The sequence below is a fragment of the Hydra vulgaris genome, chromosome 05 (genome assembly GCF_038396675.1).
Source record: "Hydra vulgaris chromosome 05, alternate assembly HydraT2T_AEP".
Taxonomy (NCBI): domain Eukaryota; kingdom Metazoa; phylum Cnidaria; class Hydrozoa; order Anthoathecata; family Hydridae; genus Hydra; species Hydra vulgaris.
The window spans coordinates 42404784-42429536 of NC_088924.1; the positions used below are offsets into that span (position 1 = coordinate 42404784).

Below are 24753 nucleotides of genomic sequence, written 5' to 3' on the forward strand. Positions count from 1 at the left end.
TATATATATATATATATATATATATATATATATATATATATATATATATATATATATATATATATAATATAAATGATTTATATGATATGACCTACAACACGTAGAATATTTTTTTATATTACAATATTCATACTAGTATATCTCAAATTGCATTTTTACAAAAGCATTATTTTTGAAGTAAAAGTTTTTTTACAAACATTAATTTATTAAATTATTATTAAACAAAGCTTGCATATTAATAAAAAGTATTTTAAAACTCATAAGATATTCTTGATAACATAAAATGTATTTATATTTTCAAAAAGTTAGTGTTTTACTCGTAATAAAATGTTTACTGAAAGAAGTGAGCAAACCAACTGTTTTGTAAAACTATTTCTACAAAAAATGCTAAAAATTATAACACTCATAAATTTTATTAACTAGCGGTGTAGTTGACAGAATTGAATTAACGGTAGCGTTCACTGTACAATAAGCCATACCGTAAAGTAAGAAACACTATACAGTGCTTGCTGCCTAGGTGCAAAGCACTGTACAGTAATTCCTACCGGCCAGGCACCAAACACTTAACTCAGATAACATGTACTAACGGCAAAGAAACGTTTTTAAAGAGAGTATTTACTTTTTTTAGTTTAAACTTGTTTATTTTGCATAACTATTAAAACAATTCGTTAAAGTTAATTTTATAATACGACTTAGGCCTAATTTTTTAAACTTTTTTCTTATTTAAATAACATGATTTTTTACAACATGATGCCGTTCTTAAATATGACCTGGTTTGAAGTTTTGGACTGAGCAATCTTATTGTCGTTAACACTCGTAAGGTTTCAAAGGTTCTTTCAAAGTTAACGAGGTCCTAGTACCCTTATTGACATATAAATTTGGGGTTTTACTTCAGAATTTTTTTACTCCTTAGTTAGTTGACTTCACTACGACTAAGGAGTCTTACTTGCCCTAAATAAAGCAAGTTGTATTGGATTACATGTATTCAGTAGCAGGGTGACCTGAGCTGACTAGTTAAATCAATTCGAATGGTCTTATTGCTGTTTTTAACCGCATTGTTAGTAAAACCTTTACAAAAAAAATATATTTTTGTCAAGGCTGTTTTTAGCTCTTTGTACACCCTTGAGTAGTAAGTTTTTAGAAGCACTGATTTTAGAAGACTACCAATCTCAGTTGAGGTTGGCTGTCTTTTAAAATTTTGTAATTCAATTTTTTATAGTTAATCAATCAATCATTTATTTCTGAATTAAAATTTTACATTCAAGGATGATTACAAATAGTGAATATACTAATATAAAGTAAACACCTACTAATGTTAATGATATCTAAATAGAATATTTATAATGGTAATTTTCACAATATAAAATAACAATAATAAACTTTATAACATAAAAATAACGAAGTTAATAATAATAGTAATATTAATCATAACAGTAATATTAATAATAATAGTAATATTAGTGATAATAGTAATAGTAATGATAACAATAATAATAATAAAAATAATAATAATGAAATAGTAATAGTATAAATAATAACAATAATAAATATAATTTAGATATCAATAATAGTAGTAATTATAAAAAGTTCTACTGTAATAATATTACAATAATAATATAACAACAACAATACTGACAGTAATAAAAATAATTATTATTATAACAACAAAAAACACTCATGATAACAATAATAATTGCTATATAATAATAACAATATTAATTTTATTTTATCCATTTATTTAACCATAAAAGTTGAAAAAAAATTATAGATTTATTCATAATTTTACAAAATTAGGTTCGGTGTCACTCGTATAGTTAAAAACCAGTCATTGGAGTGACACCTTAATAAAATGAACAAATAAAGCAAAAAACAAACAAACAACAATAAGTTATAATAAAGATAGTGACCAAAACAAAGTTACAATAAAATGTAGAGCAATAACTATTAACAAAATAGGAAAAAGTGAATGAGCTGACAAGAGAGGTAATGAATAAATGAGATAAAAACACAGCGTTCAACGATCAGATTCTGATCTTTAAACGTTGTGTCATCTCATTCTCATTAATATTAGTAATAATTGTTAAAAGTAGTGAATAATAGTAATGTAAATATTTATAAAATTAACAATAAGCAATAGTAATGACAACAAAATTTATGAAAGAAGTTAAAAAAACAATACTAAAGACAACAAAAATTAATTATAGAAATTATAAACTAACTGTATTTTTTTAATAATAAGTAAAACAAACTAGTTTTAAAGGTTAAGAATGAATTCAGAGCTTTAAGTTCACACGGAAGGTTGTTCCAAGTTTTAATGCGTTGATTTTTTATAGATTTATGCCCGTATTTATGAGAACTAATTACTATTAGAACGAAGGTGATAACAAGTGTTAAAACTTTTGGAAAAGAAATTAATAAAAGTTAAAGGTAGGTTGTTGTGTTGGAGTTCCAGATAAATTGACAGTTTAAAAATTGAATATAGTTACATAGTTTTAATACTTTGGAAGTTAGGTAGAGCGCATTAGGATTAAAATTAATATTCTGGAAATAAATAATTTTTAAAGCCTTGTTTTGGAGGTGGGATAACCTAATAAGAGCTTGTTGATCAGAATGCCCCAATACTTGGCATGCATATCTAAGATAGGAGCCAAAAATAGCATGGTATATGTTCAAGAGTGTCTCAAAATTAACATAATGGGAAATTTTGGCCAACATGCCATTAGATCTACTTAGTTTCATTGCTAAATCTTTACAGTAGGATAAAAAGAAAAGATTTGAATCAATTTTCATACCAAGATATTTAATTGAGTTACCAGGTTCAATTTTTTTGCCACTCAATTAAAGTTTATATGTGTAGAGATTTTTTTCTTATTTGTTTTAAAAAGAATGAGTTCAGTTTTTATAGAGTTTAGAAAAAGTTTTTGAAGCGAAGCCACTGAACTAGATTGGCAAGATCATGGTTAATGTGTTTGTTAATTTTTTAAGGGATTTATTAATTAGCATTAGATTAGTATCATCAGCAAAGTGGTAAACAGTAGCAAACTTAATTGATGTATGAATACCATTAATATAAAGAAGGAAAAGCAGTGGTCCCAATACTGAACCCTGTGGAACACTTAGAACATTTTACAAGGGTAGATTTTGAGTCATTAATAGAAACAAATTGTGTTCTATTGTTTAAGTATGAAGTAAACCATTTAAGGGGTACGCCTCTGATCCCGTAATGTTCTAATTTTTTCCACAAAATTGAACGATCTACTGTATCAAGCATTTTCTGTAAATCGAAAAATACAAGACATGCAAAATATTTATCATCAATTTCTTTTCTAATCAATTCAGTCATTTCAATGAGAGCATGAGTTGTGGAGTAATTGGCACAAAAACCATACTGATGGGTGTAAAAGCATTCAAACTTTTTAAGAAAAGTATAGAGCCTATTATGCATTGCCTTCTCTATATTAGAAAGCAGGGAGATGGGTCGGTAATTGGTGAAATTTAGTAGAGAGCCTTTTTTAAATATTGGAATAACTTCGGCAACTTTAAAAATATCTGTGAAAATACCACTATTAAATGAGTTATTTATAACAGTACAGAGAGGCTTTGAAATAATGTGTGGGACTAGTTTAAGGAGGAATGTAGGTACGCTATTAGGACTAAGACTTTTTTCAGTTTTGAGCGTGTTTGTAATGAGACCAGATATTTCATTTTCAGTTACAGGATTGATAAAAAACGATTTAGCATTTGGAATGTTAAGAAAGTTACTAAATACGCGCTTAGGGGCTATGGCTTTGCTAAGTAGTTTGTTATGTATAGTGTTAAAAAAATTATTAAATCTGTTAGATACGGCAGTGTGATCAGTGGTAAGATTTTCGTTCAATTTAAGTTTAAAAAATGTATTGTGTGTTGAAAGTCTAATAATAATGATTTCTTTTATTCCCTTCCAGGTGTTTTTAATATTGTTTAGATTATTATAAAAATATGTAACAAAGTATGTTTTTTTGCTAATTTCTAATAAATTGGAAATTTTGTTTCTATAAAATTTAAATTTTGTAAATAATTCATTTTTCTTATAAATATTTTTTAATTTAATAAACTTTTTATAAAGTTTGTTTTTAACTGAAATCGATTTAAGTATTCCATACGTAATCCAAGGTTTTGATCTTAGTTTAATTCGTTGGTTATTTTTTTGTAAGGAGCATGTCGGTCTAAGATTTCATCAAATGTTTTTAAAAGAAAATTCATGGAATTATTAACATCATTATCTTTTTTTAATAGAGAGTTCCCATTTAATATCAGAAATTTCTTCAATAAATATACTTTTATTAAGTTTTTTAAAGCATCGTCTGTAAATTTTTATTTTTTTTGGGTGGTTGGGTATGCCAGAAATGCAAATAATTATACTATGCTGACGGTATTGAATTCGTAAGGTTACCTGAGAATTGATCAGTTGAATGAAAGTTCGTGAACATGTTATCAATGAGCGTTTTTGATGCAGTCCTTATGCGAGATGGTAAAATTATAGAAGGGCATAGTGAGTGAGATGTTAAAGAATCAAGATATGTAGAAACAGGGTTAGATTCATCGTGACTTAATAAATCCATATTAAAATTACCCATTAGAAAAATTGTTTCTTTTTTCGTAACGTAACTTTTTAAGTAGAAGAGTTAAGTGGGAAAAAGTAAATTCATTGAGGGATGACGATAGATGCAGCCAGTTATTATATTTGATTCCCAAGGTTTAGCAATTTCAAAAAAATAGACTCTAAATATTTAGAAGAGTAAATCATAAGATCATTGCGAACTACGCAGTTTAACTTTGAGCGTAATTATAAAAGTGCCCCACCTTTTTTAGCCTCAGTAGGACAATGCTCAATAAATTGTTAATAATATTCTGCATTTACAAGAATAGCCAATTCAATCTTAAAAAGTCAATAAGAATAAAATATAAATATATAAAACATTTAAATAAGTCAATAAAAACACAACTTAATTTGAACAATAATCATCTGACGGCTAAAACCCTTTCATAATGTACACCAGTATTTTAAAGATAAACTATTTGGTCATTTCCTTTTATTTCCATCAGATTAAAACCATTTACATCTTAAAGAAGAGGTTTTTAAAAAAAACCATGAAAATACAGAAGCTTTTTATAAATACCCATGGATGTATCCAAGGCAGTAGTTAATGCATGTAATTCGACATCAGTGCCCCATATTTAATCAGTGTCCTTTTTTAAGTCACTGATTTATTCAAGCATTTCTATATTCCGCTTTGAAAAGAGTTTTAATTGATAGTTGACGCAGTATTTTATAAAACTCTTAACTCAGACAAACTACTTGCCTTACTACTACAAACTACTTGCCTTCGGCTATATAATAAGCTAAATAAGCAAAATCTAACACCTTCAATTTTGTCAACATTGATCGGTTTTCCCAAGTGTAACTTTTTTTTTTCTACAGCAAAACCTTTTAAAAAGGTATTTTAATAGTTAAAGGAATCTTTAACAGAGAGTATTACTTTGTTCTCCATTTACTATTAGCGGGTATAAAAGAGTTTGTTTTGTTAACAACAATTTTAACAATTTTTTAGATTTAATATCAGACACCTCATCCTATGTCAGATTTAATATTAGACACCTAATCAAATGTTTTTTGAAGCATTTCAACTTCAGATCTTTTCTTTGAAAGTTTCCTGTTTGAATCATGATGCTTGGAACGAAGTGTTTTGCCATTCTTTTGTTTTAGCTGATCAATTCCTTTATCAATAAATATTTCTATAACTTTGTAAAGTCCATCCCAAACAGATTTTTCTTTATCACCCTTTCTATCAGCTCTTCTAAGATTATAAACAAAAACTTCATTGCCTATATTGAACTAAATTTGGTTTTTGCCACGTTTTTCAAAGCCTTCTTTTGTCGCAATTGAGATTTCTTTATGTTTTTTTGATACTTCATCATGAATTATATTTTTTAATTATAATTTAATTTTATTATAATAGTATCTAACTTAATTATAATAATATATAATAAATTTGATACTTCATCATGAATTATACTTTGAATGTTTTTAATTCCTTTTTAGTTTTTGTGCAAATCAGCGAGTTCCAAAATACCTTAAAATAAAAACTAAATAAATAAAACAAAATTTAATAAATTAATTCAATTTGTTTATTAAAATAAATACCTTCTTCTCTGTCAAAATAAACAGGTACATCATGAAATAAGCTTTGATAATTATTTATGCAATATAAGGGTAAGACAGGCTCCCTTGCATACATAACTTGAAAGAGAATGACACCGGTTGAATTGTGGTCAACCGGTGTCACTCTCTCTCAAGTTATGTATGTAAGAAGTTGTTCGAAATGCAAACAGTATGCCATCTAATAAATGAGACCATTTTTCTTTCCGTTCGGCACTTTAAGCATAGAATCTCGTATAGTTCTATTAGCTCTTTGAACCTGACCATTTGCTTGAGGATGGTAAGCTAAAGTAATACGTTGACAGGTTCCAGTAAGATTTAACAAATTTTCGTAAACTTTATTAAAAAATTCTCGACCGTGATCATTAATTTGAATTAATGCACAACCATGACGACATATAAGTTCATAAAGAAATCTGGATACTTCTTCAACGTTTTATATTATAAATAGGCTTTGCCTCAATCCTTTTTGAAAACAACTACACAAATGCCATAAAATTTTTTTTTTTTAATAGCTGATTATGATAGCGAATTTAATGCTAATTAAAAATGATTCATTCATAAAAAAATTCCACAAATGGTCCTTAGTGTGTTAGGTCCTTATTTAGTTAGAGATTTTAAAGTTAATTCATTATTTTAGGTTTTAAGACTTTTTGAAAATCAAAAATGTCAATTTTTGCAAGAAAAATAAGATATCTCAAGATATATTAATTAACTTTCTCTAGCTAAAAAGAAAGGTACTAATGCAAGTGTCAATTTCAAATATGTGTATAGAAAGAGGTAAAATAGTGGTTTATCTTTTTGTACACTGACTTATTATGATTAAAATAATTCTAAGAATGTGTAAATATTTTTCTATGAACAAAAAATATAACTTACATTTTAACATATTAACACATTAAAACATTCAACTTTTGACCAATTAAGCCATGAACCTTGGTTACTTAACTGCATATTTTAGTGTAGACTAAGCCAAACATAAAAATATTCTAGTCTACACGAAATTTAGTTTTAATAGTCGCGCGAACAATTCGCGCTAAAAGATTTATGGCCGAAAATTAACGCCGTAATTGGTTTACTACTCCAGTCAGACTTTTTGTTGTTACCGTTTTTCAGAATCTTATAGACTGTTTATTGAAAAAAAGGCTTTTTGGGTAAGTTGGCAAAACTTTCACGGGGTAAGCTGGCTAATAGCACTTACTATGGAAAAAAAAAATTATTTTTATAAAATTAGTTTTTTTTTTAATTTATAAAATAAAAAGTTGGCTACTGCTTTGGCTGTTATACGTAATAATATTTGGTACCAGCTAAAAGTAATATTAAAATTTTGGTTTAACATTGTTGCAAAAATGAATAATAAAAAAATTTCCAAAAATTTTGCATTTAATAGTACACGAATAGTCATTTTTATAGTTTGCACCAACGTACCCCAGGGTGGGGTAAGTTAACAAACTTTTTTTTTTTTGAGGCCTTAGAAGGACCCCAAGAAAACTTTTTTATAATAAATGCAAATTTAAAATTTTACCTAAATTCATACTCTCTAAGACTGCGCTTTAACATTTACAAAAAATTTTGCCGTTAAGGATACAGAGCTCAAAGAGTAAAAATGGAGGTCACTAGCCACCAGCCTCCCTTACATATAAACAACATTTAGCTAATAGTTTAACCTTCAATTGATTGTTTCTATGTTTTTATTATGCTAAACTTAATATTTTTTATTTTTGTTTGTTATTTGTTAACTTCATTTATTTATTCTTTTTTCTTTTTTTTTTTGCAAGTTATTAGTAATTTATTTATTTTTTTTTAATTAAAGAAAATTGTGTTGGCAAGAAAAGTTCAGAATACTTGTTGAAATTCAGCATGAGTTATTCAGCTTAATTTTCTAAGAGTTTTATTTTTCTCGATTACATATTGATTTCTTTTTTAATATTAGTTTGCTGTATAAATAAGGACCACAATATGAACTAGAAGAAGTGCAAGAGTCTTGTTTTTTTTTTAAAAAGTTACATAAAAAATGATATGGTACCTGGCCAAGTTTGAGTTTTAGCATGAACTGTGTATTTTGGTATAAGTTAACTTTATGCTAAATTATTCTCAAAGCTTTTTACGCCGATATAGAACTTTCAACCTGTTATAAGTGTACTTATCTAGGCTATATTTGCGCATACAAGACAACTATGCATAAAATAGAAATATATCCGTTTTAAACTATTTTGTGATAACATAGGTCTTAACATAAAATAGATCTATGTTCTATGATCTTTTCATCTTCAATGCATTCATGTGAGGTTTCCAAGAGATATTTTCATAGAATACAACTCCTAAAAACATAGTTTCTTGAGATCTGCATCATATTATTAAAAGAAGTTTGACATTTTCATGCTCGTAATAGTTTATATTATGCATGTTCATTCCCCAATACTAAGAATTGTTTATGAGTTTTTTTTTGTACATTTTTATATTTAACATATGTATAAAAATGATGCGCAAAAGATCCGGAACATAATTGAAGAAGTAATTGGAAAACAAAACTTAACCGGAATAGATATCAAATCAATAAAATATACATTTATTTCACTATTTCACATTTTAATCTATCTTTAAATGTAAAAGATTAAAATGTTAAATTTTAAAGATAGATTAAAATTTTAAACTAAAACAAGGCGTTTTTCCTGAAAAACTAAAAACGGTAAAAGTGTAACAGTTTTTAAATCTGGTGATGCTATAAACATTCAAAACTATAAATCGATTTTAATTCTTCTTTGTTTCTCAAAAATATTAGAAAGAATTATGTACAATGGACTTTATTTTTTTCTAAATAAACATTATGTTTTTTAAAACAAACAACTTGTATTTAGGCCAAGACATTCCACTGACCATGCCATTATTCACCTTATTCATGAGATACTTAAAGCATTTGATGAAAAAATTTTTTTTTTTTTGGTTTTGTTAATAAATAATTCATTTCAAATAATTTTTGGCGGTATTATAATAAAAGCAAATCTTATAAAATAACTGTTAATAACATAATTCGTTGTTTGTAAGCGAAAGTAATTTATAGAGGCTGTTTAAATGCGATTTGAAATTTTAATATAAACAGAGTGATGCAAAAAAAACAAAAAAATCTGATTTTTGGGTTATTAATATAACTATATAAATGTCTTAATTATATCATATCTTATAAAAGATAGTGTAAGACTAATATTTTAAAAAAACCAACCAAAACAGTTTTATGATTTGTGGGCTCGCCTGCTCACATATCACTAAATCTAAAAATAGCCCTCTCTTTAACTAGATAATCAAAATACATCGAATCAATAAATAAATAGTTGCCCTCTTTCTCCCTTACGTCCTAGATGGTCTGCATCCACCGAATCTAAATAACCTAAAAAAACCCTTTCCCCACCCCCTCTTCCCCTAGTAAAATAAAAACTTTACTAAGTTGTCTAGATCCCCCTATGGACTTGTATCCTTTAAGTATCATAGTGCTTCATTTTTTTTTATAACGCTTATATGGTTGGTATTAAAATAAGATGCTAATCTTTTAAAATCTTTTTTGTTCAAAAAGATTTATACTAACATTGCATTACAAACCTCAAAAAGACAATTCAAACACATGTCATAAATGTATTTCAACTAATAACTTTAAAAATTGCAAAAATGAATAAATTTGATGCTAAATATTTTTTTTTTCTTTTGCCGTTAGTAAATGGTACCTGAATTTAAGTATTCTGCTGGAAGTACAGTATTACAACCTAGGCAGCGTGCACTGTATTGTGTTTGTTACCTTCAGGTACGGCTTACTGTACAGTGAGTGTACAAAATGTAAGTGTAGTTCTTTATCAAACCAACTAAAACAAAGTTAAACCCACAAAATTGTTAACTGCACTATAGTAAATAATAAATGGTAAAGTTTTTTTAAAAATCAGAAAGATTTACCAAAAATCGATAAAAAAAAACTCTATGGAAAGGTCTGATGCTTGTCTAATTGCACATCCTAACGTCTTGTGCAATATATAACTTTTAATGCTTTTTTTTTCACTTGACTACAAATGACTTTCACTTAAATTTACTTCGTTCACTTGCTCTAGGTCCGTCAAAGCGGATTTTTGTAAAGTTAGAGGTCGTCCATAAAGTATGTACGCTTTATTTTTGTCCTCCCCCTCCTCCCACGCTTTTTTGAGTACCCTACACCTAAAAGTACCTACGCTTTTAACCTATTTATCTAACATTCTATGATATTTTTTCTAATGTAGTGTCTCCTTTTTTATAACTGACCAACTGCCCTCCCACCTCATATGCGCCATTTGCAGACCCCCTCTTCCCCTACGAGCGTACGTACTTTATGGACGATCCCTTGTTAGAGGAGACTATACAGTAGATTAGTTAGGCGAGTTTAAAAGCTTAAACTTTGAAACATTTTTTTATTCTCCTAGCAACGTTTAATGTTTACTATAAACAAAGTTTAAAGTAACATTATATAGTAACATATATAAACAAAGTTTATAGTATAAATTTTGTTTATATATGTTCTATAAACTACCATCAAATTTTGATGCACAAGTTGTCCCCTTAACTTAAAGTATCAATGAACAAAATTTCAGTTTAAAATTATAATTACTAATTATAAATTTTTATATTTAACACTAAATCTTTATTTCAATATAATTTAAAAATATACATTTTTGCTTTAAAAAAATACAGAGTTATGATATTAATTTAATTATTTTCAAACTTTATATTCTTAAAACATGTAAAAATTTCTGAAAATGGAAAAATATTGAGATGTTTTACTTCACGTATCTAAAATATTTTTTTTTTTTTTTTTTAAGATATCGATTAATTATACCTGTTAAGGAAAGAAAGATAAACAATTAAAATTCTTTGCTTTGGTTAATGTGTTTTAATTCAAATTGTTGTTTTACAACTGATTATCTTTTTAATGCTTTTTTTTAAATCTTTAGCATATCTATATAATTGCCAAATATGTTAATCAAAATTATTTATATTCAAATATCTTTTTTTTTCTTGAACCAATTAATTTACTAATTATTATTAAATTAAAAACAAATATAATTACACAGTTTATTAAATATGTGACAACAGAATTTCTACATTTGGATGAATTGGATCATCATTGCAGAACTTCATCTAAACTTCATTTTAACATTAGGGCATTAGGTAGAAGGAAGAGTTATTGCAACATACAAGTTTAGAACTTTATTTGTTGTTGTAACCATCAAGAATGAACCAATAGATCAGACTTTTTTTTTGTTGTTAAGCTTTCTTTCACCTCCCCGAATTCCATTTCTTGCACATGTTATATTGTTACTGTTGATCTTTGCTAATATTATTTGTCACAATCTTGTGAAAAATTACAAGTGCTTTCCAGATGTTACCACATCTGTAAAGCAGATGTGGTGAATACAATAGGTCAAGAAGTGATGCCGTCTAAATACAATACTAAATTTCTCAATGGTAGTTCGTTTAAATGGAACATACACACTAACCATTAAACTATATATTCCAAATGCAGTTCCAGTAATCCAGCACCATTGTTCACACCAGTATTTATGTTAGCTCTATAAATAACTATACCTAATGCATTATCAAATAATGTTTTGTTTTCATCAAAAATCTATTACAGTACAGGGACATTAAATGAATGATTATATGAATCAGGAAAACAAGATTCAGGTAGCAGATTCCAAAGAACTAATGTTCAATGGAAAAAATTAGGCAAATAAGAATTTTAACAAACTCATGAAAGCCTCTAGTTCATACTATTCTTTTTACATTTTAAAATTTTTTGGATAGTAATATTCCTTCCTTTGTCGAATTTTCAGTTATGAATAATGTTAAAGTTATACGTTTGATGACATCAAAGTTATAATTTTAAATTGTAATTTAAATAAATTATTATTTGAATAAATTATAACATCAATGTTGTTATAATTGCAGTTTATAAACATATATTAGTTTAATATTTAATTTGATAAATTTCTCTTCAAACTAGCATAAGCTACAAGTTGTTTAGCGGTTTCTCCAAACTAATAGGTTAGTCGACTAATTTTAGTCAAACAAAAAGTAGGTCTGCTAATTTTTTTCTTACTAAAAATTTAATTGCCAAATACAAAAAGAAGATATTGTTTTCTTATGGTGGTGCACAGCCATTACAAAGCTAGATCATGTTTACAACGTTTTTTAATTCAGAATATTGGTAATTGATTTTTGTACTAACATAATGCAAAATAAAGTTTGATGCAATTTTTTATCATTTTATTATTTGATTGCAATTCTTGCTTATGATTTTTTAAATGTTAAAATTTGGCGTTTAGAAATATAAGAATGCATTGTTAGCTTTACTACATTTACCATAATCATATCAACATTAGCACGTATGCTTACAATCTGTATAATTAAATCTGATCTAATTGTTGTAATCCACTGCTTAAGTTAATTTGTGTCTTCTTCCTTTAGAGTTTAAAACCTGTTAGTTTAAAAATATTTTCTTCTACTTATTATTAATTTATATAAACAGGGTGTTTGCCCCCCCCCCCCCCATCCTTCCTTCCCCCAAAGAAGGTGATTTTCAAGTTAGAGTTGGTTTTTTTACGATATTAGTTGGCTAGTTGTGCATTTAACACCATTCAATCGAGTGAATTTTAGTTTTGTGGAGCTTTTTTTTTTAGGAGCCAGTCAGTACTTTTAAAAGATTCACCCCCTTCCTTTCTTATTTCATTTGTTGAATCACCTATGAATATAATAATAAAAATCAACCATAAGATCTAGTTAGATTAAAAGAGTAACAATAAATTTTTATTTTCCAAATTATTTTTTGTTAATAAAGCACATCCTTCATTTACATAACATTCAAAAACAACTAAAAAAACTATGTTATTTAAACATTTTAAAACTTTTACACTTAAATAAATTTCTACATTAAAATTTTTTTATTGCTGCATAGTATTTTTTTATTGCTGTAATAGTGGCAGGTCTGAATGGGTATTGCAGTAGCCCTAATTGGTAAATGTATAAAAATCTAAATTAGCAGTTTAAGTAAATATTGTTATTTAAAATAACATGTTGTTTTATTTTAATACTAGAAAACGTTATATGCATGATTTAGGATGTATTTGGAAGAAAAATCTTAAGCCAGACAATGTTGGAAGTATAACTTCGATTTCAAGTGTTACTCAAGATGAATGTTGTCAATATTGTCTTGACAGCTTTAATGACACTACGGCTGCTTTTTTCCAAGATTCATCCTGCACATGTTTAAAAATATCTCATAAAACAGTTCCATTTAGTGGAAGTTATTATACATATATAACAAGTACGATTTTTATTTTTATTGTAGTTAAAAATGTATTTTTGTAACTTTTTTATTTTATCTGGTTCATATCTATATACTTTAATGTTTTTAAAAAAAAAGATATTTTTGTAATTTTTACAGATTATATGTTTAGATATACCTGCATACAGGTATATGTAAGATTGTTAATTACCTAACTTAACAATGGTGTTTTAAATGATATATTATGTATAAATTTAACAGCTTGATTTTAAAACTAATTTATAATATTCATTGTAAGTTTTAAGTTTAAAATAGAAATAAGTATAATACAATAAATATAATTTAATGTGTAATATAATCATGGTGCTTACAGTCTTCCACGGAAAGATTTTTCAAGCTATAACATTTCTTAATGGGGCGATGGTTTTTTATATCTTTGATTATAATGGTCTATAATTGATGATATTAACTGATGATTATAGAATTGTTTGTGAATATTTATCATGATTTAAAGAATCTTTAAGCAACTTTTCAATCATTTTTTTTATTGAACTCAATTGTTTTACGTATTTTAATATGTTATTTTATTTGGTTATCAAATCAAGTCAGTTTCAAGATTATCAAGGTTACCATGCTGCTTGTAGCAGATCACCATACTACTGGTAGCATACATCCTTTTACAATCTGACTCATTTCCTAATGCCCTGTAGGACTTGTAAAAGAAATTTACTCTCACATAAAATACTTCCCTGCTTTAAACGTTGAAATTTTGCAACTTTTAAAATATTTTAAAGCATGACTAAAAGAATATTATATCTAAAAAAATCATTTTTCGATCTTGGAATTATTTTTTATTTTTAAAATCCTTGCAAATTTCACCTACTTGCTTTGAAAATCTTCTTACTTTGTGTAACTTAATTCAGGTGTTTCATCTGTTGATCTCATTTTTTATGGTTATTTTAAACTTGGTTTGAAAAAATTCCAATATTCACATGCATAATCTTGGCATAAGCATGTTTTTTCGTATCATTTTACCTATTTATTTTTGAAATCTGATTTTTCTATTTTGGTTATTTATCTATCTTTGAGCATTACTTCAATCAATCTTTTTGTTCTTTCTAGTTTTCTTCTTTCCCAAGACTGCACTATTTTTGATATTGTTTCTGATCAAATTGACTAAATCCTTTCTCATTATTGGTATTATTGGTAAATTTAATGTTTTTCATACTGAATTACTTAGTTCTAGAACCACTGGCTGGCACAAAAAACTGTAAATAAAAATGGTAAAAGTTTTAATAAACAAAAAAACTGTAAGTTGACATCTTCACTAAAAGATTAAAAATAGTTTTTTCTTTCACTAGCATTATTCCACTTTTCAACAGTAGCATTTAAAATATTTTAGTGTTCATATGTTTATAAATATATATTTAGACATTTTTTTAAGTAAATTTTTATGTTTTGTTACCTTTTATATAAATGTTTTATTGATCTATAATAATGAGGTAATTTTTTGAATGTATATATCTATATGATGGTTTAAACTAAATCTTTTGACAATCATCTGAAGTCACTTACACTTAAATAACAATTGATAACAGTTAGATAAGTTAATTTAAATTTTAAATGATAAAATAATAGTTTATATTGAAAAATGTATTTGGCTTATAAAATGTTATCAAAATCATATTTTTTTCTAGGAGACCCTATAAGACTTAACCAATCAGATTATGAATGTGGTCAACGTGGATCCTTCAATTTACTAACTCAATACTTTGTTGTAAGTGAGTATGAAATGTTTTATGTACAATTCATAAACATGGATCTAAATTTGAATCTCTCAACATCAGTTTTAATGTTTAAACCAGATAAAACTCAAATAAATTATGATTATGTTACTGTTGGATTTGGTATTGGAGCAACTTATCATTATTCTGTTAATTACTTTCGAAATTTAACTTATACGTTTTTGGTATGTATGACTGCTTTTTTTCTTCCTTTTCAAGTTATTTTAAAGAATCTGATCATAAATAATCCATAAATAAATAAAAAGTTTGGAACTTATTTTTATAATTTATTAAGTAATAAAAACTATTATATAATATATAATTATAACTATTATGTAATAAAAATATTATAACTATTGACTATTATATATTATTGTATAAGTAGACTGTCAGATTTACAGGGATTACATAATTATATTTGTTTAATAGTTAATACTTAAAAAATTTGCCAAAATTGTTTGCCACTAGATGAAAAAAAAATCTAATTATAGTTAAAGTAGTTAGGCCTCAAACAAATGCAAAAACCTGCATTAGTTAAATGTGGGTAACACACTGCTATGGCTGGCAGATGTTAACTTTTTTGACAAAATTGATGTTATGGGCCTCACAGCAGTTGGTCTTTTTGGCTCTGCCCAGTATACCTGATCAACAAAAGTAGAACACTATTAATTAAAAAAAAGCTTTCTAGTCATTATTATTGCAGTTTTTAAAGTGATAAAACATAATGTACTTACGCATTAATTTAGTTATTTAAACTTTTCAACAACAATAAAATGTGGCTTAATTGTTGAGGTAGCAAAATTGTTGTTTAAAGAGACTTTTTTTTATATTAATAGTCTCTTTCAACTAAGAAATAAGGATATATATATATATATATATATATATATATATATATATATATATATATATATATATATATATATATATATATATATATATATATATATATATATATATATATATGTATATATATTACGGTGATTCAGATTAAAGTGAAAATTTTTTAAAAATAAGAGTGAAAGCTTTAAGGTGCGCAGACACTTGTTTTGAATGCAGTGTTTCACAGGAAGATGTGCGATTGCAAGTCATTATATGACCAGGCAAATCACATTTTGCTTTGACAATTTGACAATTTCAAAAAACATTTCAAAAGCATGCTGAATAAAAGTATTCTGTAATTTTCCATTAGGTAAAATAAATTACATCGAAACTTCTTAACAAACTTTTTTATATTAGCAAAACACTTTTAAGTAAAGTAACAATTTACTGATAATAATTTTTTTTTAAAGTATCATTGACAGTTGTAAATAATTTTTATAATTTATATATTATATAAATAAACATTATTTTTTAATAACGTTTTTTATAATAAACGTTATTAAAAAATAAAAAATAAAATTTGTTTTTATAAACGATGACTTTTTAAGACAGCAAAAGTTTCTTTAACGAATTGTATTGTAAGATTCATTGAAGTTAATCCATGTTAAAAAATATAAAAAGTTTTGTTGAAAATAAAAGACAAATGTTATTGAAAGCCGTTACAACTAAATAAGTTTGATCTTTAATGCTTTTATGTTATTGAACAGAGTTGTTAACAAAGCCAAAAGTAGCAGGGCCAAGGCTAAGCTCAAGGTCAAGGCCACATGTTACAAGGCCAAGGCTAAAAGTTACAAGGCCAAGGACAAGGCTAAAGCCAAAAATAAGAGTTTCAAGGCCAAGGCCTATGCAAACATTTTCAAGACCAAAGACTTAAATTTTTGGCTTACGTTAAGGCCAATTATTAACAAAACTGTAGGTAGCAAGTGCTGTGACAATAAAACCACATGTTGTGAAATAAGACAAAGGTTGTGCGCAGAATTCAACGAAGTCAATAAGAAAATATACTTGTAGATATATGAAAAAGCAAAAAAAAAAAAAAGTACATAAAAATAAAGAATGAAAACTTTTATTTCTTTAATTTTATGTACTTTTTTTTTTAAGGCCAAGGCCAAAATTTTCAAGGCTAAGGCCAAGGCCAAGATCTAGGCCTTAATTCAAGGCTAAGACCTTAATTTTGGCCTTAATTCAAGGCGGAGGCCAAGATCAAGGCTAAGGACTAACAACTCTGTTATTGATATTTAATGAAGTAACAAAACACTTCTAATGAGTTTTGATTTTAAGTATTAACAAACTGTTTTTTTTTAATTTTTTTTTATTTGTATAATTATGTATTTTTTATGATAAATGTTAAATCTTTAAAACAAATTAAAAAAAAAAAAGTTACAAATATTAAAACAAAGAATGAAAATGTTTTTAAATGGGCAATTGTTTACTAGTTAAATGGGCAATTGTTTTTGATATTTTGATCATGATATTTTTAAATAAGTAAGAAAAAAACTATATATAATAGTTTAAATAAAGTAAATAAAAAAAAAAGAGTATTTTTTAATCAATCATTAAATGTTCTTATATTTTTAGTGTTTTCTATAATATTATATAAACATTAATAAAGATAAAATGTTATTCCGAACATAATTAAAAACATGATTCAAATAAACTAAGCATTTTAATTTGTTTTGTTTTGTTTACTTGGTTTTTTTTTATTTTCTCTTTCGTTAAGATTTTTTTCTTTTTTAAAGTAAAGTTTTTTTTTTTAAATAAGTTTGAGAAAATTTTTTTAGCGCATTTTTAAGTTTTGAAAACTTGTTAACTGTGGTCAAATTGTCAAAACAAAGTAATTTTTGCATGGCCATATAATTGCGTGCAATCGCACATCTTCCTGTGAAACATGAAATTTGAAAAAAGTTCAAGGGTAGAACACGCCCCCAAAGTACTTTTATTTTTTTACTCTTTTATGACATTTTTGACCCATGCGTGCCACCCTTCAACATTGTTAAGTTTTTTTTTTTTCTATATTTATTCTCGCAATGGCTGATAATAAAAAAAGTTAGACCCTTTTTTAATATATATCTTTTTAATTTTAATAAAAAATGTCATTAAAATAGATTCAAGCCTGATTTTTTTTAATTTATTGAAGATTTTCATAATTTCTGTACACAAAACTGTTTCCATGACAGGGGTGTGATTTCATTGCACTAATGTATTAACCATACTTAATTTTCAACATCTGCTGTTTTAATAAGATTTAACAAAGCTAAACATGGGTAAAATGGTTCTTGCATGATACTCAATGAAGTTTGTTTTTAGAATTGAAAAAAATATATTTATATTTATGTTATTATAGTTCATTTAAATGAAATTAAAAGTTATGCCAAAAATTCTTGGTAAAATAAGAAATAAATACAAAGAAATATTCTCAGATAAAAAAACTAGGAAGACCCTATCATCTATTCAGTTTTTAGCTATTGAAGAAATAATCCAGTATTATCGTTACTTATGAGAGCCCAAACCATTTGTTTCTCTTAAAAACTTAGTTTGTTGTTCAAACAAAGGTTCTACATTTACACCTAATTGTCCAGAAGCGGAAAAGAACTGCTGTATTATATCTAAGCTGAAGGCTCCCTGAAAAATTGAAGGACACAGAGCTCATAGCATACAATGTGTTTTATGGTCTAATTTATATTAATTTTAAGAAAGAAGTTGAAACTCTAATAATGAAGTATAAAAAGCTGCATTTCCATAAAAACAGATAGACACCATGAGAATTCAAAAATAGAGAGACCTTTTTAATAGAATCTAAAAAGGTATTTTGGTTGGGACATGACATTGAAATCATAATTAAACGAAATAACAATGGATAGAGAAAAAAAAAAACTGAATGTAAGGACATTATGTTTTTGAAAATGCACAAGGAAAAAAAGACATGGTTGTCTAGGCTGTTCTAATATTAGTTTTAAAAAGGGTGCTGAGAGATCTGCATAAGCGATATCTAAGAGGGAATCCTCAAAAGAAGAAGATTTACATATATCTTATAGCTCAGATAGCGATTTTACTGATTATTTAAACTCAAAATGACTCTGTTTAAAGTGAGCTAAATGGTAATACCCACAAAGAAGAACTAAGTGTAGTACTGCCTAAAGATATTCTAAAGCATACAGTGATAACTGATGTAGTAGAAGGACTTTTTGACAACCTGATATGGAGCAGTATCTCCAATTGCTGCTCCATATCAGATTCAAAATTATAAGAAGAAATGACAAAGCAGATTAAAAAAGATTAGTTAATTGTTTGATTGATGAATTTATCTAATTTTGTTAAAATATTTTGTAGAACATAAAAACGCTGTGGCAAATAAAGAGGTTCATGGATATAAATCTTCATGGAGCTACTTCAGCAATAAAATCATTTGGCAGTTACATCTAGTATCTTGATCCTACTTTAGTTGTACTTGGTTTTAGCAGATGAACATTGCCCGAATAGAGAAGATATTGCCAAAGCATTGTACAGTACACTTGACGCTAAACCTTAAGTATATCCACTTGCACATGTTATGGTCAATAAAGAGTTTCTTCAATCTCTAGATTTTGCACTAGATAAGTCTCCATCTCTTAGTGCTCTAGTAACTGAGCAATCTTGGCTTATCTTTGATAAGATTAGACACGAAAAGAGTGAGTTGCAGTGGCTCAAGATCCCTTTACAGTTCTGGAAGTTACAATTTTTATCTTGAGTTTGAAATTATTATTTAATTCCTTGATGTGGTCAATTACTCATCAGAGAGGGTCATTAAACTAGTTAAATAACTGATTGGAAAAACAACCAAAAAGAATAGACAGAATTGTTCTTTTTTAACGGTTTTTAAAAAAGAAATAGGCAAGAGAAAAGAAAACAGGTTCTTTTCATCGAGTTTATGGTTTATCAAACACAACTAATAGTACTTTTAAACAACAATTTGTTAATAATTTAAAAAAAGTGTAAAAAGTGTAATATTGCGTTAATTTTGTTTTTCTCACTTGTCCTCCTGCAAACTGAAAGAAAGGTATATTATTAGGGGAGGGCTGATCCATCTTCACTAAGTTTGATATCCAAAAAAATTTAGCATATTTTAATAACTTAATTATAATTCGACTAATTAAAGTGAATTTTGAAATAAAAAAGACTGTAGAAATAGGAAAATAATTTTTTTTTGTCTACTTTATTACTTTTTCTATAACCAGGGTTGTTACGACATAATATGTCTGGCAGATCTGTCGACATATTTTCAGACATATTTTCTGCCGACATAAAATATGCCCTACATATTTTCTATCGACGTATTTTCACATAATTTTATGTCTGAATTATTTGCTGTTTGATATTCTTGAAGAAAAAATCAATCTAACAAATTTATTGCGCATTTCAGCTTAATTTAAAGAGTAAAGTGAAAATAGTTTAATAAATTTGTTGCTTTTTTGCAATCAATTATGCTTCATAAAACTTTTATTTTAAACCCTATAAGCAAACATCAGTTGTTTCATAAAGGTCTTTTTCTTCCCTTTTTAGTGATGTATCATTTGATAGTATTGACTAATATTGGCATTTATTGACTTATTTATTGATTATGACTAATATTGACATTGATAGTATTGACTAATATTGACATTTGAGAGTATTGACTAGTATTGACTTGTATTGATGCATCATTTGATAGTATTTGATAGTATTATTATTGATAAGTATTGATTAGTATTGGTGATTTCCCTTATTAGAATGTAAAAACTTAAGCTGAGTTTTTATTACTGAAATTTTGTGTTAATATGACTAAACTTAAAATTATTCTTTTGATTAAAATAATAACAAAAAAAAACATTTTCAGTTATTTTTAATTAATAGTTGATCCTGAAAAAGGTTTTATTATGAAAAATTAAATTCAAAAGATTCTATGAAAAAAAAACGGTTCACAGAATTTCAAAAATTTCATGCCAAATTAAATTCATTTAAGCTGAAGAATTTGAAATATTTCGCAAAAATTGTATTCAGCTTATTAAATTTATATTAAAAAGACTAACCGGTAACAATTTTTAACTAATTACAAATAATATACTTATAGTTATAATAGTTATGGTTTATTTAGCAATAAAATAATTGACAATTGCATTATAACTGCATAATTAACTGCAATAAACTTGCATAAAATGTTTTGATTGACATATTTATTGGAATAATTATTTTTACTATAAAATTACTCTCAGTAATAAAAACTCAGCTTGAGATGGTTTTTACATTCTAATAAGGGAAATCGCCAATACTAATCAATACTAATCAGTAATAGTCAATACTAATCAATAATATGTCGATAGAAAATGTCTGACATATTTTATGTCAGCAGAAAATAATTCAGACATAAAATTATGCCAAAATATGTCAATAGAAAATATGTCTGACATATTTTATGTCAGCAGAAAATAATTCAGACATAAAATTATGTCAAAATGCGTCGATAGAAAATATGTGGGACATAATTTCTATCAACGTCGATAGAAAATATGTTGGCAGAAAATATGTCTCAGACATATTTGACAGATAACAACCCTGTCTATAACTTTTTCAGTGTTGGGAAAAAAAATATACAGACAGTGTGCCTATTTTTTTTTTTTTATATTAGTCATTGTGAGAATAAATATAGAAAAAATAAATTAAATTTAATAATGTTGAAGGGTGGCACACAGGGGTCAAAAATGTCAAAAAAAGGTTAGAAAAAAGTAATTTAGGGCTGTGTACCACCATTAAACTTTTTTAATTTAAATTTAAAAAAAAAATACTCAAGGTGAGGTCTGACAAGGGATGTGTATAGTCTCTTCCAAACATAAGCATTTTTTATATAAAAGGTTTCTTTAGTTGACTGAGAACAGAGTTAGCTTTAGATGATATTATTTCAATGTGAGTGTTCCATTTGAGGTTCTGTAAAATGCAAATGCCAAGATCTCTTTCGTTGTAAGAGAAATAGAGATGCATCCCTTGCTGAGTCAAGATACAGTATTGGTGATTAGGATTTTTACTTTTTTTAAAATGTACGATACGGCACTTTTTGTAGTTAAGACATAAGCGCCAGGTTAGAGTCCAAGACGTGATGTGATTTAAATCCTTCTGGAACAAAGCTGGGCTCTCAGGTGTCAAGTTGGTGGAAATAACTTTGTTGTCATCAGCATATAACTTCATTGATTTGCTAATAAGGTCTATAATGTCATTGATGTATAAGATGAATAGAAAAGGTCCTCAAACAAATCCTTGTGGAACACTACTGGTGACTGGTCCTAGAACAGATCCTTGTGGGACACCACTGGTGACTAGTAACCAATCTGAAGTAGCGTAACCCATGACAACTTGTTGTGTTCTGTTAGAAAATAATTTATTTAATTAAAAAACATATAAAAGATACCATAACCAAAATGTTTGTGAAGCATAAGATTATGAGGAGGTGTGTCAAGTGCTTTTTCATAATCTAGATATAAAGCATCTACACTATAGCTATATCTTGCCATTGAGTATGACATCTGATTGACAGTTTCCAATAAATTTGTAATGCATGATTTATTTGGTACAAACTCGTGCTGATTTTGAGATAAAAGATTATTAGCACATAGATACTCAGTTAAACAATCTTTTACAATACGCTCTAGTATTTTGGAGCAGACAGAAGTTAAAGAAATGGGTCTGTAATTTGATGCATCAAGTTTGGATCCTTTTTTGTGAAGCGGTGTAATGTTAGCTTCTAGCCATGCGGCTGGGACTTTACCTTCAAAAATAGATTTTATAAATATGTTAGTAATTGGCACATTCAGAGATGAAGAACATTTGTAGAGAACATGTGTCTATGCCTGCAGGCTTATGCATGTTAAGTTTTGAGAGTATCGATTGTATGTAGCTCTCATTAAGTCTATTCAAGACCAACATCTCATCAATCCCAGAAAATGTGGGTTTCTTGAATGCTGACAGTGATTGACTTAAACTTAAAGGAGATCAAAAGAATTTGTTAAGGATTGTAGCTATATGGCTTTGATCGGTTGTAATATTTTCTCTTTTATAGATCTTGTTTGATTTTTAACTTTAAGTTTCATGTTAATGTATTGATATATAAGTTTCGGGTTTGTCTTTGTTTTTTCTGATTTAGATTTTTTATATTGAGCAATTGAATAAATAAGAGTTTGTTTTACTTTTTTGCAGCTATTGTTGTATTTTGTAGTGTCCATACGCCAGTATTGGTCTTTGCTTCTATAATAAAGTTTATTTTTTATTTTTATTGCAGAGATTATTTCTTTTGTGATCCAAGGTTTGCGCAAAACAGAATAATGTGATTTAATTGCTGGTATTTGAAGATTACATCCCTCAATTTAGATAGATGCTTCATAGCATTCATTAATATTTAAATTTCTAAAACAATTAACCCAGTTAACATCTTTGAAATACATATTTAGTTTATTGAAGTTACCATTTTTTAAATCTTGTTGACATAAAGAAAACATATATCTTGGAGGGTTTGAAGATTCTACTGCGAAATTCCAAGTTAGAGTTAAATGAGCTTGTCCTTTTTTGGTGTAGCCAATTTGAGAATGTCTTTCAAGAGAACATATGCATTGAGTAGACTCAGTTAAAATAAGATCTAGAATGCTAGATGGGTCTAATATAGAGTTTAATTGAAAAGTATTAAAATTGACATACTGTGTTAAATGATTTAAATCAAATATCTCAATAAATTCTTCAGCTAGTGGGTTTGTGGTGGTTGCATTGTTGTTAGACCATGTGGTACAGTCAAGATTAAAATCTCCTGTGAGTAGAAGACCGGAGTACTGTTTTTTTCTACTAAGTTCGAAGCAAAATTTATAGAGGCTTAAATTTGGTTGTTTACAAGGTCATTGCTGAAAGGTGGACGGTATATACAACCAACTTAAATTTTTTTCAGTTTCAAGATTAACTGAACACTAAACTTGTTCAGAGTTAGTATTGTTAAGTTGAGGATGTGCTACTTCATGACTTATTAGTGTATCAGATTTAAAGAAGCAGACTCCACCATGAGAGTTAGTTTTGCAATCACGCCTATAAGTATTATAGTTAGTGATATTAGAGATAGAGTTTTGATTAAACCATGTTTCTGTTATGAAGACAAGACTAGGTGGTGCTTTTGAAGTTTGAATAAGGCTTGGCACTTATTCACCTTGTTAAACTCTCTGAGTTTAACGAGGTCACATTGGTATAAAAACAACTAAAGTTATTAAGATGTTTTTTTGTGTTAATGTTATTATTACTAATCATTTTTATATTGTTATTGATTTTGTTGTGGACTGATTAAAGTTGTGATTCTGTTTTAATGTGTCTAGGATCATATCTTTTTTCCAAGAATTGAGTCCCAAACTCCATCAACGTGTGTGACTCTACCACTATGGATGGCAAAACAAAAGGGCTGATCCTTTTGCTGACTTTCAAACTTTTCTCTGTTGAGTCTGTTACATTCTATAAAAAGTAGTTTTGATTGCCTCTGTTGAGCAGGAGTTTCATCTGGATTGATGTAGATTCCCTTTCGAGCATTGTTAAGTCTAAGTTAAAAGGCAACTTTAAGAATT

The 24753-nt window shown here is 27.1% G+C and overlaps 1 protein-coding gene across 1 annotated transcript in view; it reads left to right on the forward strand.

The window, feature by feature from the left end:
- Nucleotides 1–9908: 9908 nt before the first annotated feature.
- Nucleotides 9909–24753, forward strand: part of LOC136080391 (uncharacterized) — a 32090-nt gene continuing 17245 nt past the window's right edge. Inside the window, exons 1-3 of the mRNA XM_065797008.1 lie at nucleotides 9909–10009; nucleotides 13306–13535; nucleotides 15194–15465. Of these exons, the coding sequence (XP_065653080.1) occupies nucleotides 9909–10009; nucleotides 13306–13535; nucleotides 15194–15465 (603 nt within the window). The remainder of the gene's footprint in view (nucleotides 10010–13305; nucleotides 13536–15193; nucleotides 15466–24753) is intronic.